The following is a 25,171-nucleotide window of genomic DNA, read 5'->3' as shown; positions in this document are numbered from 1 at the left end:
TAGAGGACTTGTCTTGCAGAGCTTTATTGGAGGGATCCACGTAAAGGATGTCCACCTTACTTCCATAGCTTCTTGATGGACATGTTTTTCTCACTATCTTTCTGCATGACCTGGAGAGAGAGAGCATTAAATTATAAACTGGGTGAACACATGCCCTATCCCCACTGCTCCAGAACCACCATCAGCAGACACTTCTGGAAAGATGGAGGCCTCTACCTTGGCTACTGCCATCTCAAAGTCCTCCTGGGTGACGTGGACTCGCCGTTCCCGCAGGGCATACATGCCAGCCTCAGTGCACACGCCCTGAGAAGGGAAAGGAAGACAGGCGCTATTGCTGTGCCTTTGAACCCAGAGCTTCCTGCTTCTGCCCCCTTTCCCTTGGGCACTCCAATTACCTTCACTTCAGCCCCTGATGCTCCTGGCATGAGCTCAGCAATTTTTCTTAGGTTGATCCCCCGAGTCAGGTTCATTTTCCGAGAATGGATCTTCAAAATGTCCAGCCGGGCCTAGCGATGGGAGAGGAAGGGTTTGAGCCCCAAAGCTTACCCCCATAGCCAGAGCCACTCCCAGCACTTGCCCATCACAAACCTCCTCATTGGGGGGTGGGAATTCAATTTTTCTGTCGATGCGCCCTGGGCGAAGCAGCGCCGAGTCCAGGATATCAATCCTATTAGTAGCCATGATAACCTGAGTGGAGAAAGGGGGTGGCATCAGCTAGGCCCTTCCTCAGGCTGCAGGTCACCCAGGCCCTTCCCTTGGCTCATCCTAAGACGTCACCTTACCTTGATATTCTTGGTGGCCTCAAAGCCATCCAGCTGGTTGAGCAGCTCCAGCATTGTGCGCTGCACTTCACTGTCCCCTCCAGAACCCCCCTCCAGTCGTGAGGAGCCAATGGAGTCAATCTCGTCCATGAAGATGATGGATGGAGCGTGTTCTCGTGCCATGACAAACAGCTCCCTCACCATTCTTGCCCCTGTGCAGAGGCCAAGCTGGCATTAAGGAGTTGATGAGCTCCCAACCCTTCACCTCCACCCCTTCACTTCCGCTTGGTTTTCATGTTTCTAGCCACATGATTTACCTTCCCCAATGAATTTCTGTACCAATTCAGAGCCAGAGACACGAATAAAGGTACAGTCTGTATGATGAGCCACAGCCCGAGCCAACAGTGTCTTCCCAGTGCCTGGGGGTCCATACAGCAGCACTCCCTAAAGAGAAACAGCAGGACTCAGGGCAGAAAGCCAGCCCCCTCATTACTGAAGGCTTGCTCTGTGTTAGATGCCATGTTAGATACTAGAGATACAAAAAATGAATGTTCCGGTCCCTTCTGGAGCTTGTATCTGAACTACCTCAGTGCCCTGGCAACATCTCTCCCCTAGCCCCTCTTTAGAGGGGAGGGTCAGCTCAAGTAGGCTGTAGTCTGTCTCAAACCCTGTGCTCAGTCTGGCCTGGGACAGGAGGTATACAGCACAGCCCTCCCACAGAGGCCCTGCTTCTCACCTTGGGTTGTGCAATGCCCAGCGCTTCAAAGAGCTCAGGATGCTTAACAGGCAGCTCGATCACTTCTTTGATCTCCTTGATCTGCTTATCCAGTCCACCAATCATCTCGTAAGTTGAATCTGGCACTTTCTCCACCATCATCAATGAAACCAGTGGGTCCACCTTATTGGGCAGGATCTTGTGCAGAGTGTAGCTGTCATTTCTTAGAGCCACTCGGCAGTTGGGTGTCACCTGGGCGAGGGGAGATGATTTCAGGAAGTGGTGTGGTGAGCGCTGACCCCAACCTCCCACCTCACCTGCTGCACTCACATCATTGATGTCAATGTTCTTGTCCACGTCCACAACAAACTTGCCCTCAGGATGTACCTAAAGACACAAGGGGTCGTGACTTTCCCTGACAGCCACCAAATCACCAACCTCACCCAGGAAGACCCATGAGTCCTCGAATAACATGACAGAACAGTGTCCTCCACACAAAGCTATGGAAATACAGTAGGCAATGGGCTGGTCCCTGGAGTCATGCTGCCTTTACCTTAACCAACACTTTCTTCTTATCCATGGCCCGGACGACTTCCCCCACATAGGAGCCCTGTTCCTGCAGCAGCTGTAGCTCCTCCCGCAACAGGCGAACTAGATGCGAAACAGACATAGTGGTCACCCAGCTTTTTTAGTATTCCTCTCCCCCGCGACTCAATTCGATATGCGTGAACTAAGCCCCATTTTAAAGTTTTGAAGGGAAGGCCACAAAAAGAAAGTAAAAATTCATGTCTTTAAGGAGATTACAGTGGGGCTCAAGAAAGAGATGTGCATGTGCACAACTGTATAACAGTGCAAAGTATCACCTTGGACTGGGAGAAAACAATAAGTACCAATGTGAAGACTCACTTCAGGGAGATCTGAACAGTCAGACCTCAGACAAACTGCCCACATGCAGCCTTCCCATCCTTCCACTCTCACCTTTTGCGTTAAGCTCATTCCTCTGTGCCTGCAGCCTCCGGAGATTTTGGCTCTTGTCATTCACAATTAGCTGTGGAGGACAACAAACAAAGAGCAGAAAATAGTCCAAGGTTAAGATCTTGGCCAAGACCCTCATAGGCTGCTATGAGCTGAGTGAGGGAAGAGCACAGGGCACCTGCATGTTGTTTCAGATTTTCCAATATGATCCTAATGACCCTTCCTGTCCTCCAAGAATCCCTCTGGAACCTAGGGCAGCCACCAAAAAAGGCTGCTGGTCAAACACTGGTCTAGGAATCACAAGCCCTAATGGAGAAAAGTTACAGCTGGCTCAGGCAGTCAATTTCTTGCAGGGCATTAACATGGGAGAGTGGGAAGATACTCCTAAGTTCTAGCCCTACTGCTGCCAATTAACAGCTAGGTAAAGCTCAAGAAAGCCATTTAAAAGGTCTAGCTCTGGGCCGGCCCCGTGGCTTAGCGGTTAGGTGTGCGCGCGCTCCACTGCTGGCGGCCCGGGTTCGGATCCCGGGCGCGCACCGACGCGCCGCTTCTCCAGCCATGCTGAGGCCGCGTCCCACATACAGCAACTGGAAGGATATGCAGCTATGAAACACAACTATCTACTGGGGCTTTGGGGGGAAATAAATAAATAAAATCTTAAAAGGTCTAGATCTGTTACCGAACTACAAGTAAATATAGCATCACCTACCCTGCCTCTCTTCAGGACTACCATGAGGAACAAATGAAATCACACATAAAAGCATTTCACAAATGATAAACCAAACATAACACCTACAATGTTAACTAGAGTTCAAAAACTTTCCTTGTGGCTTTCCTCCATCCAATTAGTTATTTTCCTTATCTCTATGGTCCCTGCTCCCTCTTTAGGCTAGAGCACCGGGTAGCCCAATTCCTTTTCATTCAGTCCCATGGAATCAGCATTGTCCAGACTCCTCAATTCCATCTTTCCTCACACTCTCACTCTGCCCCAACCCCTCTCTGATAAATCTCATCTCCGGAATCTGTCTTCCCTTTTATAAGGTACCCTCCCATTCAGGCTTCTTCCAAAAGGAATGGCCTTTGGCTAGCGGTACCTTTTCTGTTAAAATTTGACTCTTGAAGATGTGTAACAAACTGTGAATACTGATTACCTTCAAAGGGGTGGGATTTGAGGGGAACAAGAGACAAATTCAGATACTTTATATCGTTGGCTTGTTACTTCTTTCGCTGCGCCCCCAGTGGAATTAGATGGATTTGTAGAAATCTGCTCCTCAATCCTTCATCCCCCTTCTAGCTCCCTCTGGACCTCTGGAGTCTGTCCTCACCTGGAGTTCTTCAATCTTGGACAGATAATACTGGCGGAGTCCACTGCCTGCCTTCCCCTCTTCCAGCTCCATCTGAAGACACAGAGTAATTACTAAACAACAGGCTAAACATCCAAGGAATAAAGACACTTCCAGCTTGGACTCTGGAGGTTTAAGATCTGGGTTCTAATCCCTCACGCCATCTCTTCAGAACCCTTCATTTCCCCATGACTAAACTAAAAACAGAATGAGAATGCTGCCTACCTCATAAGACTTTCGGGAGAATCAAGAGAGCGGAAGCGCTTTGTACCGAATCAAGCGCCGTACAAACTCGAAGTACTATTACTACAAGCGGAGCCAGGCAGAGGGACGGGCGCTCCGTTTCCTGCGACTCGCGGCCGGGCCGGTTCCCACTCCCATCGCTCCTCTCACTCACTCCGCTTCCACCGTGTCTTCCACTCCCGTCCCTGCCCTGACCCGCTGGGGGCGGCGCTGACACAGCACATCCGGTCACAAGCAGGGCCCCGTCTGGACTGGTCCACCCACTCCCGACCCACCTGACCCTCCTGCCCAGGCCCGCTGCCCACCTCGTATCCAGCCTGCTCCGCATCCAGCCCTGGTCCCCGCCCGACCGCCGCCGCCGCCATACCTGCTCCGGTCCGTCAAGCGCCATCTTCTTTCCTCTGCGAAGACCGCCGGCAGCCAAACCGCCTTGGCGCGCAGGCGCAGAAGCAGGGGCTTGGAGACCGCAGACGCGGGAGAAGAGTTCCGGGTCAATGGGCGGAGTGTGCAGAGAGACGATAACAACTGGGGCCGTGATGGGAGGGGCTTCCCGCGGTCAGAGAATTGGAAGGTGATGAAAAGGGCACAGAACTCCTAAATGTTACTCCCTAGAAACTCTGTTTTAGTTCAGGTAATCTTCTCTCGTTTTCCCAATTTCCAGCTTTTAAGACCTGGGGAGAGAGTAGTTACAGAAAAAATTATATGGCCACACTCAAAATGGCGGAAAACTTGGAGCCAGGGACGCAAGCTGCGCAAGCAGAAGCGGAAGTACGTTTGCTGCCTACATGTGCGGCTCCAACGAGGTTGAAAACGGCGCTGGGTGGAGGTGAGTGGTGCAGGGTTGAGTGGTGTGGAGCAAGGCGCAGAGTATGGTTGCTACGGCAAGTGGGAAACGGAAAGCGGAATGTAGAGCTCCGGGAAAAGACGTTCCAATTTCTACTTTCTCCCCAGACTGAGTGACACTCCCCCTTTCCACCATGGGCAAAAAGGGCAAAGTCGGGAAGAGCCGACGGGATAAGTTCTATCACTTGGCGAAGGAGACCGGTGAGTCGGGGTTCGCGCCGTCTGCGAGCGAGCGAGCGACCATCGGCGGTTCACCTCCCTTTTCGAAAATGAGTTTCTTTTCCGCAGAAGGGGTGGTGGGTTGTGAGGCCCCAGAAATCCCGCTGGGAGAGCGTTCGCGAACTTGATTATTTTGTCGCTGCCTCCAGGTTACCGTTCCCGCTCTGCTTTCAAGCTGATCCAGCTGAATCGCCGCTTTCAGTTCCTGCAGAAAGCCCGAGCCTTGCTGGACCTGTGTGCTGCGCCAGGGGGATGGTGCGTAACACCTGGCACCTGTCGCCCCTGGTGGCAGCTGTCTGGGTTCTGGCCTTGGATGACTGAGTTGCACTGGGGGAGGGATACAGTAATACCACCTCAAATTTTTATACTTTCCAGAACTTAGACTGCAGAGGAAAGATTTGGAACGTGTATGTGTGACATTCTCTGGCCACTGCACTTGATAGAGGTTCCTAACACTGGGGGTGAGAGATCACATTGCCAAGGGAGGAAAAGGGACAATGCGGGGTATTTTAATCTTTGTTTCTCTTTTATAGGCTGCAGGTGGCTGCCAAGTTTATGCCTGTATCCAGCCTTATTGTGGGTGAGTGACAGGTGGCTCTCCTGGGTGTTTTAGGGGCTCAGAGTATGAGGTACTGTGTTCTGCATTTCTTTCCTCCCTGCTTGAGTCAGCCTTTTGGAATACTCTGATCTGATTTCTTCCAGGAGTGGACCTGGTTCCAATCAAGCCTCTTCCCAATGTGGTGACACTCCAGGAAGACATCACAACAGAACGCTGTAGGCAGGTAATCTCTGTTCCCTTAATATGCACACATCCACGTCTGTTCCTCTTCTCACCCCAAGTCCCCTGAAGGCACGATTTTTGCTGTTTACCACGCCTTGAGCAGTGCATGCAAAAGATGTCTGTATGCCAAGCCCTGTGATATGCCTAGTGTCCACTCCACCCTTTATTTAGTCAGGAATGAGGTGTTTGGAATTGGAGGAAGTGCAGAGATTGCAGTGAAATCCTTTCCAGTGGGCTCACTAGTAGGCTGTAAGCTCTGTGAATACAGGGAAGTGTTATTTTTGTTTATTATTGTATCCTTTGTGCCAGACGCAGGATTTGGCCTGTGGTGAGCACTCAACAAATGGCTGGGTGGACAAATGGCTGAACCAGGGACTCCATTCATAGCCATTCTTGTGTTTCTCTTGCTGTAATGCTTTGTCTTCTCTGTAGGCCCTGAGGAAGGAGCTGAAGACCTGGAAAGTTGATGTTGTGCTTAATGATGGAGCCCCCAATGTTGGGGCTAGCTGGGTCCACGATGCTTACTCACAAGGTGCTGGGAGTGGGGGGCATGGAGATAAGGGTGGAGGTGGAGGTGGGCATGCCCTCTCAGGCTGCAGAGATCTTCAGCTAACTCTCTGTCTCCCACAGCCCATTTGACACTGATGGCTCTGCGTTTGGCTTGTGATTTTCTGGCCCGTGGTGGGTGCTTCATTACAAAGGTTTTCCGTTCCCGTGACTATCAGCCCCTACTATGGATCTTCCAGCAGCTGTTCCGCCGTGTCCAGGCCACCAAGCCCCAAGCCTCCCGCCATGAATCTGCAGAGATCTTTGTAGTCTGCCAGGGTGGGCATCACTTCTTTCTTTCTCTTGACTTCATTTCACAACTACCAAAGCACATTTTCTTATATGTTCTATCATCTTAGGATTCCTGGCTCCTGACAAGGTTGACAGTAAATTCTTTGACCCCAAATTTGCCTTCAAGGAGGTTGAAGTTCAGGCCAAGACTGTTACTGAGTTGGTCACTAAGAAGAAGCCAAAGGTGTGTTTGGGAAATGGGGCCACCCTCAGGTCTTGGAACTATAGGGAGGCTGGGCCTGGTGGGTTGTACAGACACCCCAGAAGGGACTGCTTAACCTTCATCTCCCTCCCTAAGGCTGAGGGCTATGCTGAGGGCGACCTCACTCTCTATCACCGTACCTCAGTCACTGACTTCCTCCGAGCTGCCAACCCTGTTGACTTCCTCTCCAAAGCCAGTGAGGTGAGTCCTCAAACTTGAGGGGTGTAAGAGAGCCCCAGAAACATGGCCTGAGAATCTCTCCTGACTCCTTTCCCTCCTCCCAAACAGATCTCTCTAGATGATGAAGAGTTGGCACAGCATCCAGCTACCACTGAGGACATACGGGTGTGCTGTCAGGACATCAAAGTGCTGGGGCGCAAGGAGCTTAGGTATGTGGTGGGAGCAGGTGTAGGTGCCAGGAACTCTGAAGGCAGGGAAAGGCCTTTCAAGACCATGACGTTGAATCTCTGGGAACAGGATGACGCTGTTAGAGGTTTGGGGTGGAGGCCTGAGCCCTAGGGTTTATGTGGCTCAAGAGTGAAATCTGGACCTAAAACAGAGGAAGGGGCAAGGACAAAGGGAGCCAGTAAGGTCAGTAATGGTATTTCTGGGTCAGGTCCATACTGAACTGGAGAACGAAGCTTCGGCGATATGTGGCCAAGAAGCTGAAAGAGCAAGCAAAGGCCCTGGACATCAGGTGAGGAGGAAACTAAACCATGGTAGGTGTTGACTGGGAGTTGACGGGAGGCGTCTGGGAAGATAAACAAATTCCTTGGAATGTTTTGTTAGCCTCAGCTCGGGAGAGGAAGAGGAAGAAGGTGATGAGGAGGAGTCAACAGGCAGGACCGTGAGGCAGCCCTCCAAGGAGGAGGAGGAGGAGGAACAACTGAACCGGACTCTGGCAGAGATGAAGGCCCAGGAGGTGGCGGAATTAAAGAGGTGAGGGGAGCTGGAGAAGAGCTTGGGGAACCCCACCACAGAGTTCCTCAGTGTGTGAAGATGGGGGAAGAGAATGAAGGCATGGATAGGGAATCTTCAGAGCTGGGTAGGCTTAATCCCTCAACTCATTACCTCAGGAAGAAAAAGAAGCTGCTGCGTGAGCAGAGAAAGCAGCGGGAACGTGTGGAGCTAAAGATGGATCTGCCTGGGGTTTCCATTGCAGATGAGGGCGACACTGGCATGTTCTCCCTGCGTACCATCCGGGGTCACCAGGTGAGGTGGAGTTGAGGCAGATTGAAGCGATAGGAGGATCTGTTTGAATATTTGGAGGTGGGGGGCACTGGATGTCTGTTTTTTTAAAGTGTGCTGAACAGTAATGGCTCACGGTTGTGGTCTTCACCCATGAAATGACTTGGTGAGAGGAGACTGGGAAAAAAACCAGAGCCTTTTGTCTCAAAGGCCTGGAAGGAACATATATCTATAATGATGAAATTAGGAAGATTTATGACTGTAACATAGATTTACTCTCGTAGAATTAGAATATTATATCCAAGAGGCACTTCATAAGAAGCTTAGGTTATAGAAGATGCAGCCAAGGTACCTGGGTTACTAGCATGAATGATGGAGGGTCTCTCTCAGAGAGGAACAGCCTCCTTCAGTTCACTGAGATCAAGTTAACACCTTGCTACGCTAGGCTACTGGATGGTGCTTTCTACCAAATACTGGAGAACCTACTTTTCCTGATAAAAGCAGTGTCACAAACAAAATGAGCTCGTTGCTCTTGTGTGGGAATGCAAAACCAGGTCATCTTGTACAGGAGAGGCAGTAGAGCACAAGTGGTCCTGGAGCAGAGTACCATTTATCCATTCTTGGTCTGTTTCCCCATCTATATAAGAGAATAATAGAACCTACCTACAAGGGTTTTTGGGATGAATAAAAAAGATGGTTAGGTGTAATCCCTGGTATGTGATAAACACTCAAGAAATAGTAGCCGTCTTTTCCATGAGGAAAATAGATTTTGAGGTTGACAATTGGTTTATAAGTGAAACAATTCTTCCTGTTAGATGTACATTGCCTGGGCTCCTTTATTCAGTGGAAACAAAATTGTAGTTCGTATCATTCTCAAGTTGATGAGGTACCTTCTGAGAGTAATTTTTTAAGAAAAACCAATGTTTTAGAACATTTTAAGTTTTGACACAAGTTTAAGTTTAGGCTGTGGGGTCCTTTCCTGTAAACCTCTCTCTGCTACCATTGAAGACTGAGTGGGATAGATCAGTGAGCTGGCCTAGAATGGGATGTTTTAAACACTTATCCCCCTTACTTCCCTGCCTGTAAAAGGAGATAATGTATTTGCCACAGTGTATTTCTTAGTTGCTGAGGATAAACTGAGTTAATGGACACAGAAAAAAAAAGCAGTGTGTTTGTGTAAGTAACCTTGACTTGTTTCCCCGTCAAACCTCAGTTGTTAGAGAAAGTAACACAAGGGGATATGAGCGCTGCAGACACATTTCTGTCCGATCTGCCAAGAGATGACATCTATGTATCAGATGTTGAGGATGATGATGCATCTCTGGATAGTGACCTGGATCCAGAGGAGCTGGCAGGAGCCAGAGGACCTCCGAGTCTAAAGGACCAAAAGCGGTAAGGGGCGTGAGTGTGTGCAGGAGGGAATGCTAACTCTTTCAGCTTAAGTCCTGAAGCAGAAACGGTGGCAGGTATTACCAGAGGGAGTAGGGGGAGCAAGTCCTTCAGGGCACTGACCCTCCGTCCACTTCCCTTGGGTCTACAGTGTACAATTTGCTGAAGTGGAAGATGATAAAGAAGAGGAGGAGGAGGAAGACAATCCCCTGCTGGTGCCATTGGAGGAAAAGGCAGTACTGCAGGAAGAACAAGCCAACCTGTGGTTCTCAAAGGTAAGAGGTTGGGGACCAAGACAGACAGGGAAGTGGCATTCCCTGGGAGAAGGTGGCTGAAGATTCCCCCCGTCACAGGATGGCTTCAGTGGGATTGAGGATGATGCTGATGAGGCCCTAGAGATCAGTCAAGCCCAGCTGTTGTACGAGAGCCGCCGGAAGGGGCAACCACCACCACCTTCCAGTTTGAAGACTGAGAGAAAACCTCCCCGGTGCCAGAATGAGGCCCCTAAGGGGGCAGAGGCTCCTTCAGAGACAGAGGCTGCCACTGGCCCTGGAGAAGAACAAAGAGATGGCAGCTCAGACAGTGATAGCAGTAGCAGTGAGGATGGAGAGAGGTGAGTGGTTGCAGCTGATGGGAGAAGGGGTGAAGAGGAAGCAATGGTTCTAACCATTTCTTTCTAAGTTGGGGGTTTTCAACCTTGGCTGTAGATGGAGAGCTTTAAAAATACTGATGATTTCAATTTAAGTGGTCTGCAGTATAGCGTGGGTGGCAGGATTTCTGTAAGTTCCCCAAGCAGTTTTAATTAGGAACCAGGGTTGAGGTGAGGTGGGAGTGGCTCTGAGTGGTGTGGGGAATGGTAGAATATGCATTCATGCACAGGCCTCCTGTCTTCCACAGTTGGGAACCACACCGCCGTAAGAAGCGAAGCCGTGGGCCTAAGTCAGATGATGATGATGGGTTTGAGGTAGTGCCTATTGAGGACCCAGGTGAGAGCTCTTTACCTAGTGGAATGGGAGAAAACAACAGAAGTTTCAGTGTTGTGAATTGAGCTTTGACTTTTGAGCTTTGACTTTTCTCCTTCCCTCTCTAGTGAAACATCGGATACTGGACCCTGAAGGCCTTGCTTTAGGTGCTATTATTGCCTCTTCCAAAAAGGCCAAAAGAGACCTCATAGATAACTCCTTCAGTCGGTAAGGGGGCCAGAAAAGCATGAGCAGTGTCCCAGGGTGTGTGGGTAAGTCGGTGATTTCTTTTTTAGAAAGCCTGGAGTAGTTATTAGGGCTGATGTTCTCTCCACTTAGGTATACATTTAATGAGGATGAAGGGGAGCTTCCAGAGTGGTTTGTGCAGGAGGAAAAGCAGCACAGGATACGGCAATTGCCTATTGATAAGAAGGAGGTGGAGCATTACCGGAAACGCTGGCGGGAAATCAATGCACGTCCCATCAAAAAAGTCGCTGAGGCTAAGGCCAGAAAGAAACGGAGGGTAAGAAGTGGAGGGGCTGGTCTGGCGGCGTAGCGGTTAAGTTCACACACACTGCTTCAGCGGCCCAGGTTCGTGGGTTTGGATCCCGGGCACGGACCTGTACACCACTCATCCATCTGTGCTGTGGCAGCATCCCATACAAAACAGGAAGATTGGCACAGATGTTAGCTCAGAGACAATCTTCCTCACCAAAAAAAAAAAAAAAAGTGATGCTGCCTGAGATTAGGGATGGATGGGGCAGAGGTGGGGAAGAGGTCAACCTGACTGAGATTCCTGAACAGATGCTGAAGAAGCTGGAGCAAACCAAGAAAAAGGCAGAAGCTGTGGTGAACACGGTGGACATCTCAGAACGAGAGAAAGTGGCACAGCTTCGAAGGTAATGGAGGGAGGTCACCAACAAAGGTACATGGGGTTAAAAAGAGTAGCAGAAAGCCTCTAACCTGCTTCTTCTATGTACACAGTCTCTACAAGAAGGCTGGGCTTGGCAAGGAGAGGCGCCAAGTCACCTATGTTGTAGCCAAAAAAGGTGTGGGCCGCAAAGTGCACCGGCCAGCTGGAGTCAGAGGTCATTTCAGGGTGGTGGATTCAAGGATGAAAAAGGACCAAAGAGCACAGCAACGGAAGGAGCAGAAGAAAAAACACAGGCGGAAGTGAGCAGAGACACCTGGGCCTCTGAGAAGAAGTGTAAGGTCGAGGGGGAGCCATTCAGTGCTGCTTACTCTGGCCTCCTTGGTACCAGCCCTGTGTTTGCTTGCATCGCAGTTGTCTGAAAAGACAGTGAGGTGGGGTACCTAGAACTCACATGGTCGTCCTGAGTGGTGAGGACATCCTCCTGGCTTGAAGGAGGGTCTCTTGTTAAAGCACTGCTGAAATGTCCTGTTGGTGCTGTTAACAGACCCACAACCCTTCTGTGAAGAATGTGGGGTAGTGGATGAAAAGTCATGCCTTTTTGCAATCATACGGGGAAATTCAGTGTTGGGGTGGTGTTTGTTGTAGTCTATTCCTGGACAAGTGGGCCTCTCAAGTCTTCCCCTATCCTCTTCCACTGTCATATGAATAAAACCACAATGATAAATGTCTTTTCTGACAGTCCCCGTAAGTGGTAACTCAAAAAACATTTGGGTGTTCACACCATGTGCTACACTGTTCTAAATCATATTTAATATGTACTGACTCATTGTGAAGTAGAAATAACAAACAATCAACAGGTCCCAGTAGTAAAACATTTACTAGAGCAAGCAGAAAGGAATGCACATCTTAAAGAAACCTTCACAAAGTCACAAAATTCAAAGTATGTATATTTCTTTTCTTTTTATAAACAAGATAGAACAAAAATCATCAAAATCATTTCAGCAAAAGATTTTTCTACCATTGTGGCAAGTTAAAAAACAAACACAATGAAATAGAAGGAGAAGACACTTTAAAAGCTGTTGTTGGGTTTTTGTTTTTTTTTTTAATTTAGCAACACTCAGACCTGGGGCTGTCCTGTTTCCAGGATCATCTTTTCCCCTTCAATCGTAGCGGCTCTGAGTCTGGCAAGCTGTGCTTCCCATCTCAGGGCTGGATACAAACCTGGCTGGGGAACCTGGGCATTGACTCCCACTTAGAATCAGACACCTCCTTCCCTGCAACTGTCTGGAAGAGCCAAAGTGCTTCCCAAACATCCTTAACAGCTCAATGGATTGAGTTTGCAGAAGCCAACTCCTAAAAAGGGGACTGCCTGGCCACACAGCTAAGAAAAAGAATTTTATTTGTAGATGTTTGTAAAGATGACATTTTAGTAAAAAATACACTACATATAATATAAACCTAGAGTGAGTTTTGTGCCCTATAAGGCCCTTTCTTCTAAGGTATCCTCAACTGACCTCATGACAACTCACCCATAGCCAAAAGAAGCTTCCCAGCTCTCACCACTTCCCAGGACCAGAGCAGCTTCCCAAGAAAACACCCAAAAAATGACCCAGATGAAGGAGTTGTCTCCAAGCTCCAGCCATTGACTAAGGGCAGGGGGTCCTTACACCTTGGGCCCCAACCCAGCCCTGAGACACCTACTTACCAAAAAATCTTTCTAAAAATAAAATTAAAGAATCAATTTCACGCTTCAGCACATACCCTCTAACTGTCCCACCGACTTTTCTTGCGCTTGGGTGGTTCAGGCACAGCGAAGCCATCAGCTGTCTTATCTGTCTTGCTGTCCATCTTGTCCATCTTGCTGCTGTCCACCTTGGGGTCCATCTTGCTCTCACGGTTACAACCTTCTTTCCTGCTTTCACCATTCCGACCATCGTTTGCAGCTCGGCTCTCCCCGTGTCGGCCTCCACCTCCTCCATGCCTGTTCTCCCCATGACGATGGCCATCAGCATGACGGCTGCCGCTTTCTGGGTAGCGGTATCCGTCTCCATGGCGACCACCATCCCCATGACGTGGGCTATCACCATGCCGATTGCCGCTCTCTCCATGACTGTGACGGCTGCCACCCCGGTTCTCAGTATATCTCTCTCTTTTCCCATTGCCACCCCCAATCCCTTCTCGGCTGTTATTCCCTGAAGCTGTGTTGTTGATTCCCTGGACTCCAGTAGAAGGGTAGGTCACTGGGGCACTGCTGAGGTTCCCAGTATTGCTAAAGCCTGGGATGCCCTTGGCGGCACTGGCAATGGGGCTATCAGGACTGTTATGGCCCTGTTGGGCTGAATTTGTTGGAACAGAATTCAAGCTCCCTGCACTAGTCCATCCACTTGCCCCAGCAGCAGAGCTTCCAGCCTTCTGGTTGCTTAAGCTAGCAGCAACGAAGTGACTCTTGTACTGTGACTAAAAGAGAAAGAGACAATAGGAGTAGGTAAGATATAGTAAGTTCAAGAAACTTGAATATAAAACCTCGGCAATGATAAAGTATACAGAAACGTGACGCTATCTTGGCACTGTGACTTTAGCATCCCGATGACTCCACAATCCTGTGGTTTCTGTGCTCCATTAATGAAAAAAATAAATCTCGGGACCTAAGTGACACATCAGTCTGGAGACAGATAAAACGTGTAAATTAAGGCCCAGCTAGTTAATTGGATGCCAGCTAGCTCACTGAAGGGGTAGGTGTAGAAGAAAAATGGGTTCAGAGTTCCCAAGAGAGAGTGAATCAAACCTGACTTAGCCAAAAATGGCAGTTGCTCTCAACCAGATTATAATAGCCTTGGAGGTGGGCAACATTGTAGGCTGTTGAGGCAGGGAGGGAACACCAATTCTGCTGCAGTACAATGGTCTCCGGCTCTGGGTGTGACTGAAGTAGATAACCAGCAAGAGGGGTTTCTCTTCCCTCTACACCTGCATTTCTAGGTAAGCTATGGTTAAGTTTTCATTCAAAACAGAAAGCAGTGAGAAGGCCCTAAATCCAGCATCAAGCCTACAAGCACAGACCATCTCAGGAAGACCAGGCCCCCTCATCACTGCCCAAGAGATACTGCTGGACGCTCTTTTAGCTAAATGCTTAATTTCAGACCTGGAAAGCTGCTTTCATTGCCGTCAGCCGATCTCCCATGGCTCCTGTGGAGGGCTTGTAGGCCTCATAATTGCTCATTACATTGTTGTTATTTCCTCGGTCCTAAAAAATAAACATACCCACGAGGATGGAGGAATAGGTAACGAAGCTCACCGCCACAGACTGGGCATCAATATACTGAAAACTGAAGTGGGAGCTACAATGGGAACCAGATATTTTTAGAAAGTTACTTATGTTTTGTGAGAAAAGGTGCAGCAATGAAAAATCACTTAAAAACGTTTATGCCTTTTAACCCAGTAATTTTATTTCTAGGAAATAACCCTAAAAATCTGAAATGAGGTCAGATTATGCCCAAAGCTAATCTTGTGGTATTATTTATACACACAAACATAAAAATTATGTTGAAAAGGCCACAAGGCAATAGAGCACATGCATGACCCTTCAGGCTCTGAACCTCAGCTTCAACACTTACCAGTGTATAACCCTGGGTGCCTCAGTTTCATTATCTGTATTTACTCTCATTGGGTGGTTGTGAAGACCAAGTAAATACTGCTTGGAATATTGCAAGACTGCTTGGAATGGCCCTGCCACACATTAAGTGCTCAATATTAGCTATCGCTATCTGTGTCATCTGCATCACCATCATCATCATCGTTACTGTCATGTGGGAACAGATTATTTATTTATCAAGGACACCAAGTTAAATAAAATGCTCCAGAAGTGTAGGCTGGCAGCTTTCTTCCTTGGCTTAGGAATCAAAGTGACAGGAAAACAGGCAGTTAAGAAAGCCAGTCAGGGGGAGCTTTTGTTATGTGGTTTGTGAGAAAAGGGAGCTCTCACCTCTCTCTGAGGCAACTTTCCAGAGTGTGGGAATCATCCCTGAGTTTAGTTACAAGATACAGCTAGCGTTTACAGAGTGACCCTATGGCAATGTCTTCCCAGCAGCAGGCTCTAGGCCAGTGTTGGAGGGCTTGTAAAAAAAAGACCGCTGACCCCCACTTCCAGTTTCTCATTAGCCAGGTCTAGTGTAGGGCATGAGTTTACATTTGCTGCTGGTGCAGGAACCATAATTTGAGAACTACTGCTAATCTAGACTGATTGATTTCCTGAGTATGCCTAGTCAGCCAAGTACACATAGGGGCTTCTTCAATAGAAACATTGAAGAACACTGAAGAAACATTCACGACATTAACAACCAGCATTGTATTGACTCAAATCAGCAGATTAAACACAAGTTTCCTTCTAGATAGGGTTCTGAACTCACTGAGGCTTTCTCAGGTAGACAAGAATAATCCTCAAGTCATAAAGGACTCAGGACCAGCCCCAAGGGCACTACTGTAGTCTGGACTCACCGCATTCTCAGAGCCTAGGCCAGGCCGCTCCCTGTAGCCTAGGCCTCCTCCGCCAATGTTCAGCTTTTTGCCTTTCCCTCCTTTGAAGCGGGATTTCCGAAACCAGGCATTCTGCATTAAACACAAGTCAAGGTTAAGCCAGGGGAGGAAGATGCAGCCAGAGGAAGAGGATAAGATCAAAAAGGAAACTAAGTGGGAGGGAAGAACTTTTTGCTTCATCTTTAGCCAATGTATTTATGGCAAGGGAAGAACCATTTACAGAAACTACAGATGAGCTTCTTTTTGGTAGTTTAATCCACCAAATTTGTTAGGAGGCTAAGATCCTTATGTAAGGCTTCCTTTACTGCTCCTTCCTTCAGGGCCTTCAGGAAGCAAAGCGGTTAGATAAGCCTCAAACGCAGGGCATTTACTCTGGCCACTTCTAACTTCCTTGAGGAAAATGAATTTATTTTCTATTTCTCAATCTGTACATACCACTGGACATAAAAATTTGGGGCTTTTAAAGAATTGGTGGGTTCAGAAGTGAAGGACAAAAGGTGTGTGAAGTGAGGTTTAATCGACTCTAGGGGCAGATGCCCAGGACTGGCAGTCATATAACTGAAAATCCGATTTACCCACAAGAGCCTAAATGTTTTCATGGAAGTTGATCACTGCTAAAATACTACTAATTAGATTTATTCACATTCTCTTCAGAATGCAGTCATCTCTGGGGGAGATTAGAGCTTTGTCTGACATTCACACATTAACAGTCAAAGTAAAGTATTTGAGAGGTAGGACAGGCTTCGGAAAGGTGCTGATCAGGGAAGCTGATGACAGTCTGAGAGCACAGGAAACCTGAGGCACAAAAAGAGATGCAGAAAAATGCCAAAGATAAAATGTATCTTGTTCAAAAACTGAGTTTAGGACTGGCTCTCCCTACCCAGGAAAGGGAAGGAAACATTATTCTACTTTCTCCTGCAATGCAGGTCCTTTACTCCCAGGACCTGAAGCATGGGCAGTACCATACTACAACTGCATTAGGGGTTAACAGTTTTGTAGGCTGGCTATGAATTTAAAAAACACTTAAGTCTCTACCATCAGAACGTGTATCTTGAACCCATTTGTAATCTGGGGACTGCACTTAGTAAGACAAACTCAAGACTGAATTCGGTAGAATGCCTCACTCATCAGTTCTGGACTAGTAATCACTGTGTCAAAGGTCTGACATCTAAGTCTATGAGGAATAGTTAAATATATTGTTTTTTAAGACACCACACATTTTTAGCCCCCAAAAGAAAAGACTGGGGGAAGGGCAGCAAGGAGAATAGTAGTCATCTTTGAGATTAAATTTATTCACAAGTGTGCTAAGGGGCAAGCAGGTAGAAATTTCAGAGGGACAGATTTTAGCCAAAGAAAGGAACAGCTTTTCAACACAGATGTTGCTGGGAGGATGAGAAAACAGATCAGATGAATTTTAATGTCCTACAATACCAACCTGTACCTCATAAGTGCTGCCCCCACCCACCTCCCCCAACTTTCTTGTCATGTTTCTGTTATCTGCCTCAGGTTTCTTGAATTTTTTTCAATTAGTTTCATAAGCCGGAGCAATGTGAAGTGTGCCCAGCCCCTCACCTGCATTGCCAGATCTAGGAGTTCCTTAGAAACATGTTGATTGGCTCCTTCCAAGTTTCGGACAAGGTCACCAGCAAAATTGCTGTCCTTGGGGGTCAGCAAGGTATAGGCCACGCCTTTCTCACCCGCTCGTCCTGTGCGGCCAATCCTATGAGTATGAGTATCAATGTCTCGTGCCACATCATAGTTAATGACAGTCTTAATTGAAGGAATGTCCAGACCACGGGCTGGAATAAAAAACAACCAAGTTCTTTTATTCTTCATTAGGAGTCAAAAGATCACAGTAAACCAAAATGCTAACCCTCGAAGAACACACATTTCTCTTACCTAGGCAAAGTGCATGGTTTGGTGAGCTGAAATACAGGCATTTAAGTTACCCTTCTACAACAAATGCCACTAGTGTAGATTCTATGATGTTGGGCCGTCTAGTGTAAAGGACATATATCTTCTGTCATCAATAACTTGCCATGGCCTCTCTCTTGCATCAGAAATATTTAAAAAAATTAAAACCAGCATCAAATGTGCCTTGAAGCTATGAAATTATCTCCTTTCTGGGAGAAAATATCAGTTTTAAAGAGTAACTATTAAAACTCAGCAGAACAAAGCCAAAAGTTATACTTGAAAAAATTTTCTGGAGGCCGGCCTGGTGGAGCAGTGGTTAAATTCGTGCTCTCTGCTTCAGCGGCCTGGGGTCAGCAGGTTCGGATCCTGGGTGCGGACTCATGCACCGCTCATCAAGCCACGCCGTGGCGGCGTCCCACATAAAATAGAGGAAGATGGGCATGGATGTTAGCCCAGGGCCAATCTTCCTCAGCAAAAAGAGGAAGACTGACAACGGATGTTAGCTCAGGGCTGGTCTTCTTCACGGGAAAAAAAAAAAAAAATTTTCTGATCTTGAGTGAAGTATGCCCAACTAAATAATCAAGGTAAGATATCTATTATATTCAGACACACAACAAGGGCACAGCCTATGATGTAACTGCCTCAACAATTTTTTTCTCAAGTGTCTTCCAACTGCAGAGATTCTTTTTTTTAGAGAGAAACATTAAGTGAGAGGTGGTAGCCAGAGCCCCAGGATGCGATCACTATGCTGGGAACTGCTGCTCCATGGGCGTGGCCTGCCAGGCTAGCAGAGTGCCTTCGATCAGCCTGCTCAAGTATCACAGGTCTTATACAGCAAGACAGGGCAATCTTACAACACAGGAGCCTCAAGTTACTGGGGAAATTCATACTCTACCTGCAACATCAGTGGCCACCAGGACTGGGATGTCCTTTTTCTTAAAGTCTGAAATGACCTTGTTTCTTTCACTCTGATCCATGTCTCCATGAAGCAGCCCAAGATTATGACCCTCCTGCTTAAGGTTATTGGCTAGCTCTTCAGCATTGGCTTTTTTAGTAACAAACAGGAGGACACTCCCTGAAGAGGTAAATTCCACCAGACGCCGGGTAAGCCAGTTCCATTTACTAGGCCCAGAATGGAGAATCTCCACAATCTGTGTCACATCTTCATTTGCCTGAAAAGGATGAAATGAAACAGATGATTGTGACATTTGTGCCACAGGGGATCTGAACAAGGACCAGACAGACCTTGGGCCTTCCTTCAGTAAGTCAAGTGCAGCTCAAAACTTCTGTCCTTCTCAAATCACTGGGCTCTCCAACTCCGCTGATGTGTACATATACCTAACTAATTTGTAAGCCCCAATACTTTGCAATACTTTTTTATATACCTATCAGATTATTCCTCATAAAGTAAGCTCCTTTTCTGTCCTTCCTACTCACTGTTCCTAGTACAATTCATATATGCACATAGAAGGCACTCAAAAATGAAAAGCAGGCAATGTCAAAATGCTAACTGCACAGAACTTTCTTTAATAATAAACGTGGCAAGCAACTTAAGGAATTCTCAAGGCAGCCTTAATTGAATGCCAAATCACAATTCAGATAAATTTTCCACATAGGGCACAGTACAGGTAAGAAAAAAAACCTTAACTCATTTCACCAGGCCTTTCAAGTCACCCCACTCCATGCTGTGCAGGCCTTCTCCCATGATTAAAATGTCAGTTCCATCCTAACTGGCAAAGCTTGCCTTTCTTCTGCCAAAAAGGTTTCTTTTTTAATTTTTTATTATAGAAAAATTTTAAACATTCAAAAAAAGTGAAATGGACACAATCAACTCCCATGTACCCATCACCCAGCTTCAACAATTATCAACATCTTGCCAAGCTTGTTTCCACTATCCCGCTTTGTGTTTTTTAAAGCAAATCTGAAATGTTGCCTTATCTGTAAATACGCAACAATTTTTTTGTGAGACATTAATTCCATGTCTCCATAATATGAGAAATAACCTGTTGGGGTCCCATCCAGCCCTGCTTAGGGTTACCTCTCCAATATCTCCCTGCACCACACGAATAGGGTCAATCAGGATGTCTCTGGCCAGTTTTTCAATCTTTTTCCGAAAAGTTGCACTGAATAAGAGAGCTACAGGTAAAGTAAAAAAGAAACAGTATGATTTCGTTTTCAAATACCCACTAAGTTTCCTAATGACATTCAGAATTACTGTTTTTTTAAATAAACCCCTAGAACTTAAATTTAGTTTAAAAATTGATTCACTAAGGAAAAAGATTTGCCCTTATTCTACTTTTATATATTTTCAGTTAAAACAGGGGCTGTCAGCATGGTTTAGAAAAAGGCTCTCGACTTCAAATCAGCACACCTGCACTGCGCATTGCCTCTACTCACTGATACAACTTTATAAATTGGGACAACTCATTTAATTCTCAGCCTTGGTTTTATCATCTATAAAATCAACTCAGTTGTATCTGATGATCTCTAAAGTCCTGTCCAGCTCAGATAAACTGCCATTATTTCCCCCTTTATGGTTCTCATCATAAACACATGATCATTTTTGCTGTCATAACTATGAGTGCTTATAAAATAAATAGGTGTTTATTCTGAGTACAAATGTGGCTTAATAAAATTGCTTCATACATACTCTGTCTGTCAGGACGGACATGACTTGCTATGGACCGCACCTGGTACTCTGGAAGAAGCAGAACAGTAAAATTAATATTATAACTCTGTACTACAGTTGGGGATGCCTGGAAAAAGTCATTTTAGTAAAAATCTTCATATGAGAGGTTATAAGAATTAAGGAAATTTTGAAACTCAGACCTATCATTCAGTATGAAACTCAGAAACACTTACCCTCCACCCAGCTGGGCTAGGGCCAGTGGTGTTCCAATCAATAAAGATAGTTATTTAGAATTTTCACACAGCTGGGTAAGTCAAGAGGACAGGAAAGCAAAGGAACTTGAATGATATGACATCACCTACCTAAGAACATAGACCTTGCCCTCCATAATCAAAGGCATGTGAATAAAAATACAGCATAGAGAAAATACTTCCCCTATATACAAAGGCACTTCCCAAAGTCCTCTACCCAATCAAGCCTAACACTTTTCCTGAGAGAACTCCTAAAAATAGTTACGTCTTAGCTATATCTCTACAGTCTAACTCTATCCAGAAGAATTTTTAGCTTCTCTCATGCAGGAAAAAAACATGTCTAGAAAGACACGGAAAAAGCTAACATCATGAGGACCAAGACAGAAGAAACTGGTATTCAAAGCATACCAAATCCCATGTCAAACATTCGATCTGCTTCATCAAACACAAGGTAAGAGACTCTTTGAAGATTGGTAGCTTTCTTCTTCACATGATCAATCAGTCGACCCTATGAGATCCAGAAAATGAATGGTAAATATAATTAAAGGCATTTACAAGAACTTTCTGGAGTTGTGCTCCTGGAAAAAGTGCTAATAACCCCCCTCTTAGCCTATACCAGACACTGGTCTGACACCCTCAGACTTCATGCACTAGAGCCCAAGAGAGTACAAATTTTGAAAACTCAATTAGATTCTTCCTTTACATTAATTGTGATTTAAATTGTGCGAAAATGGCCAGATCTATTTTTGTGAGGCATTCTGAAATGACCTAATTTAAAGCCTTATTGATGGGTTTTAATGTTTAGACTAAATTCTTCTAGGCAGTTCTGATCATACTCTGAATATCTTTGTTGATGTTCTCAGTAACCACGGATCCATTTACTAAGAAAGCATAAGAAAAACTACTTGAAATAGAGGGGAATTTGTAGCTATTAATATACATGTCAGAGAATCTTATTGGACTGCTATTTTAGTCAACCAATCAAAATTAAACAAAAGCCACAGACTGTCATTCACCAAGGTATTCTCAACCCTCCTTTACCACATTTTAGGGGGAATTCCCTCTAATAACTACCCATTTTTTCCATACCAAGAGAGGCTAAAAGGCCATTTAAACCCAAGACATACTTACTGGGGTACACACAACAATTTCTGCCCCTTCCTGAAGGGCCTTGGCCTGCTCCCACATGCTCCCTCCTCCATACACAGCCACTGATCGAAGATTATAAGCTTTCCCAAACCGCTTACATTCTGCATGAATCTATAAAGTTGTTGACATAATAAATATTAACAAACTGTGACACTAACAGATACCTCTGTCACAACCCAAAAGGGAGTTCTGAAAAACACACAGAACATGATGTCATAGAAAATCAAAAGCCAGAAAATGCTTTAAAATCACAATTTTATTCATGAAGTAAATGAATAGAGTAGCATTATCACATCTCAACAGGCTACCTAAAATCTTGTCTTAATTATTCTTTTTTTTCACTTCTCTTCTTGACCCTGACATTGCCTTTCTACCAAGCAAAATGAATTAACCCAGGAGGAAAACACTGGGAACTTACAATACAAACAATTCCCATATCATATTTTTTTCTTTTAAAACAGTTTTTAGGTTAAATTGTGTATTTGGTTACATAGAAAATATATAATATTTTCCAAAAGTTTCCTGGTTGCACAACGTGAATATACTTAACGCCACTGAATTGTACACTTAAAAATGGTTAAGATGGTAAATTTTAGGTGTATTTCACCACAATTTAAAAAGAAAACTTTCCTGATGATTCTACCCACTTGACTGGCTAGTCCCTTGATAGTTCACGTTTGGAAGGGGGCATTCTACACAAAGTACATACCTGCTGGCAAAGCTCCCTCGTAGGACACACAATCACTGCAATTGGTCCATCACCTGGTTCCAGTTCCTTCTGATCCATTATATGAATCAACATGGGCCAGATGAAGGCTGCAGTTTTTCCACTGCCTGTTTTGGCAATACCAATCATGTCTCTACCACTTAATGCCACCGGCACACCCTAGAGAGAAAAAAAAGTATATCCACTCTAAACTTTCAATTTTAAAGATGTACTGAAGGAAATCCTGGGGAAGGGCAAATGATTATTAATGACATTCATTTCCAATGGACCAAAAATATCTTGGGCTATGTATAGTGGCTATGGTATAACGAAAAATATCTGGCCTTCTCATAAACTTCTTGATTTATAGGGAAAAATATTATCATTCTCTTCATGTGGATCAGCCACCATTTACAAAACATTAATGACTCCATTTTGCTTGAAATATAGAAATAAAAAGTTGCAATTTATAATGTAAGCTGGTTGCTAAAACTTTAAAAATTTTGTCCCCTTGAGAAAGTACAGACTATCTCAATCATATATAGAAAATTTTCATTTTCTGTGTAGGAATGAATAAATTCCGTACATAAATGGGAAACAGAAGCTATTATTTTCAGTTATAAATGAGAATTTTCAGGTCATGGACAAAGGAATCCTAGTCACTGACAGTGCTAAATTTGTTCACACATAAATCTTTTTTCTTAAGTTTAGGCCTAATGAACTATTTTTCTTCAGGTCATATTTTTAAGACATGTATCAGAAACAAAAGAACATTTCCCAGCCCCTTAGCAACTTCTCAGAGTGGTAAATAATTCACTTCTGCTCTTTAATTTTTAAAGGTTTCAAAAATACTCTTGGATTTCATGTATGTCCTTTTTTTCCCCTTAATTAAAGCAAAAACTGAAGACTAAGCCACAGAGGAACTATTTGGACACCCATCCATGTCAATACAGTTCTGCCCTAAACACTGTTTTAGTGCTCTGACTTGCTTGTAAATAAATATCGTCACTGAATGCCATTCTACTTCATTTTTTTTTCATCATGTTTTACTTACCTGGCACTGTATTGGAGTGGGCTGTGTGTACTCAGATTTCCGAATCTGGTGCATAAGTTGTTCATCAAACCCAAAATGAGCAAAACTACTTCCTGGCCTAGGAGGTGCAGCACCAGAGACCTAGAGATAAAGACAACTCCCAGGAATGACATACTTTAAAATAAATAGCATTGGAAGCTCCACAGTATTTAGCTGTAGATAGCATTTAGCTTGAGTAAGAAGAAGTGAAAATACAAGTCTGTAGCCAAAAGCATACATTGTTTGAAAAGGTAAAACTCAAATAACAGATCTAGAAACCTGATATAAAAAACTTCATGATAGGGGCTAGCCTGGTGGCATAGTGGTTAAGTTTGCACGCTCTGCTTTGGCGGCCCGGGGTTCACGGGTTCAGATCCTGGGCACGGACCTACGCACTGCTTATCAAGCCATGCTGTGGCAGGCCTCTCACATAAAAAGTGGAAAAAGATGGGCAGAGACGTTAGCCCAGGGCCAATCTTCCTCAGCAAAAAGAGGAGGATTGGCAACAGATGTCAGCTCAGGGCTAATCTTCCTCACCAAAAAAAAAAAAAAAAATCCAAAACAAAATTCCATGATAAATATTCCTGAAATAACTGTCATAGGATTTAAAATGATTAAGTGCCTAGAAATCTCTTAAATCAAAATTAGTTTTCTCATAACAAATAAAATAAATATTGCTCAACGAATGTTTTTTTGCCATTTTGCATAACTTAACCAGATGGTAGAACAAAAAAGTTTACTCTTATAATAAAACGAACAATGCAAATGAGCTCCATAAAGACATGCCTATACCCACTGATTACAAAGATATTATCTACCGTCTCCATTTTCAGTTATGCCTAAAGAGTTAACATCCCACTTAGTGATGGTCCAGCTACTGTCAAGCATTGTTTGAACTGCACCCAGGAGAAGAATGGGGCTTATAATCTCCATGTTGACTCCAACAGAGGTAACCTTTCAATGCTTCTCCAGTGATGCTGATATTTCCAATCAGGATTTCACTTAAAATGGAGGGGGGGGGGGAGGGACGACACACTTCTTGCAAAACAGACAAGTGTGTACACACACACACACCCTCCCTCTTGGAAAACAGAAGTTCAAACCACGCAGCAACTGGTAAGGCAGACATAAGCCACAGAGTTGTCCACATCAGAGCAGATATCACTGTTATTATCTGTGTGTATTTCACTTAACTAACATCTAGCAGCACCCTAAACAATGAGGCCAATGTGTGCAACCCAATACTTTTTGGTGGACAATTTAAACTATTATTCTGAAATTAGTGCTGCATATTTTTAAAAGGGTTAATTTCTTCCCCTAATTAAAAAAAAAACTGTGCTGTATATAATTTGAGAAGTGTATCTTAATTTTGAAATATTCTAAGACTTCACCTATTGTTCACCTCTATTAATCTTGTCTCTTCTTCCTGAAGATGGGGACTCCTACCCTTCTGCTCTAGCCCACCCAACATAGCTCTTAACACATTGTACTCACTGCAGAAATACTTGCTGATTAATTTTAAGGTCACAATGGCTTACTGTTCCAACACAACATACAAGTTGACTGAACATATATAGCATTCATGTAT

The 25,171-nt window shown here is 45.2% G+C and overlaps 3 protein-coding genes across 8 annotated transcripts in view; 1 reads left to right on the top strand and 2 right to left on the bottom strand.

Annotated features, from left to right (window-relative positions):
• Nucleotides 1-8: 8 nt before the first annotated feature.
• On the bottom strand, nucleotides 9-4,515 carry PSMC5 (proteasome 26S subunit, ATPase 5). 3 transcript variants are annotated; one of them, XM_004432651.2, is made up of 12 exons: nucleotides 4,405-4,515; nucleotides 3,777-3,848; nucleotides 2,455-2,524; nucleotides 2,030-2,127; nucleotides 1,807-1,863; nucleotides 1,498-1,728; nucleotides 1,079-1,205; nucleotides 783-973; nucleotides 589-687; nucleotides 396-506; nucleotides 217-303; nucleotides 9-110 (listed from the first exon to the last, which is right to left on the bottom strand). In XM_004432651.2, the coding sequence occupies exons 1-12, from the start codon at nucleotides 4,426-4,428 to the stop codon at nucleotides 57-59; spliced, it is 1,221 nt and encodes a 406-aa protein (XP_004432708.1). In that variant the 5' UTR covers nucleotides 4,429-4,515; the 3' UTR covers nucleotides 9-56. The 3 variants fall into 3 exon arrangements, with proteins under 3 accessions (XP_004432708.1, XP_087297539.1, XP_014644644.1); XM_087441413.1 differs by having other exon boundaries at nucleotides 4,343-4,424; XM_014789158.2 differs by lacking the exon at nucleotides 4,405-4,515 and adding an exon at nucleotides 4,020-4,209.
• Nucleotides 4,516-4,641: 126 nt separating this feature from the next.
• Nucleotides 4,642-12,060, top strand: FTSJ3 (FtsJ RNA 2'-O-methyltransferase 3). Of its 2 annotated transcripts, XM_087441410.1 has the most exons (21): nucleotides 4,642-4,863; nucleotides 4,989-5,081; nucleotides 5,249-5,354; nucleotides 5,633-5,679; nucleotides 5,802-5,881; nucleotides 6,313-6,412; nucleotides 6,511-6,705; nucleotides 6,786-6,901; nucleotides 7,016-7,120; nucleotides 7,208-7,308; nucleotides 7,536-7,616; nucleotides 7,709-7,858; nucleotides 7,996-8,131; nucleotides 9,321-9,499; nucleotides 9,648-9,771; nucleotides 9,850-10,109; nucleotides 10,394-10,482; nucleotides 10,587-10,686; nucleotides 10,798-10,981; nucleotides 11,263-11,357; nucleotides 11,443-12,060. In XM_087441410.1, exons 2-21 carry the CDS (start codon nucleotides 5,015-5,017, stop codon nucleotides 11,633-11,635), a joined length of 2,508 nt encoding a protein of 835 aa, XP_087297536.1. In that variant the 5' UTR covers nucleotides 4,642-4,863; nucleotides 4,989-5,014; the 3' UTR covers nucleotides 11,636-12,060. The 2 variants fall into 2 exon arrangements, with proteins under 2 accessions (XP_087297536.1, XP_004432707.1); XM_004432650.3 differs by lacking the exon at nucleotides 4,642-4,863 and having other exon boundaries at nucleotides 4,899-5,081.
• A 130-nt stretch (nucleotides 12,061-12,190) lies between these two features.
• Nucleotides 12,191-25,171, bottom strand: part of DDX42 (DEAD-box helicase 42) — a 39,731-nt gene continuing 26,750 nt past the window's right edge. For all 3 annotated transcript variants that reach the window (XM_087441408.1, XM_014789157.2, XM_087441409.1), the window contains 11 exons: nucleotides 23,566-23,685; nucleotides 22,515-22,691; nucleotides 21,788-21,916; nucleotides 21,065-21,164; nucleotides 20,427-20,474; nucleotides 19,815-19,912; nucleotides 18,672-18,948; nucleotides 17,435-17,661; nucleotides 15,824-15,934; nucleotides 14,472-14,573; nucleotides 12,191-13,789 (listed from right to left, as the gene is read on the bottom strand). In XM_087441408.1, coding sequence (XP_087297534.1) covers nucleotides 13,097-13,789; nucleotides 14,472-14,573; nucleotides 15,824-15,934; nucleotides 17,435-17,661; nucleotides 18,672-18,948; nucleotides 19,815-19,912; nucleotides 20,427-20,474; nucleotides 21,065-21,164; nucleotides 21,788-21,916; nucleotides 22,515-22,691; nucleotides 23,566-23,685 — 2,082 coding nt within the window. In that variant the 3' untranslated portion in view covers nucleotides 12,191-13,096. The remainder of the gene's footprint in view (nucleotides 13,790-14,471; nucleotides 14,574-15,823; nucleotides 15,935-17,434; nucleotides 17,662-18,671; nucleotides 18,949-19,814; nucleotides 19,913-20,426; nucleotides 20,475-21,064; nucleotides 21,165-21,787; nucleotides 21,917-22,514; nucleotides 22,692-23,565; nucleotides 23,686-25,171) is intronic.

The sequence above is a fragment of the Ceratotherium simum genome, chromosome 16, assembly GCF_057802395.1.
Source record: "Ceratotherium simum simum isolate JZ-2026a chromosome 16, ASM5780239v1, whole genome shotgun sequence".
Taxonomy (NCBI): Eukaryota; Metazoa; Chordata; class Mammalia; order Perissodactyla; family Rhinocerotidae; genus Ceratotherium; species Ceratotherium simum.
This window is presented reverse-complemented; position numbering and strand designations above follow the sequence as displayed.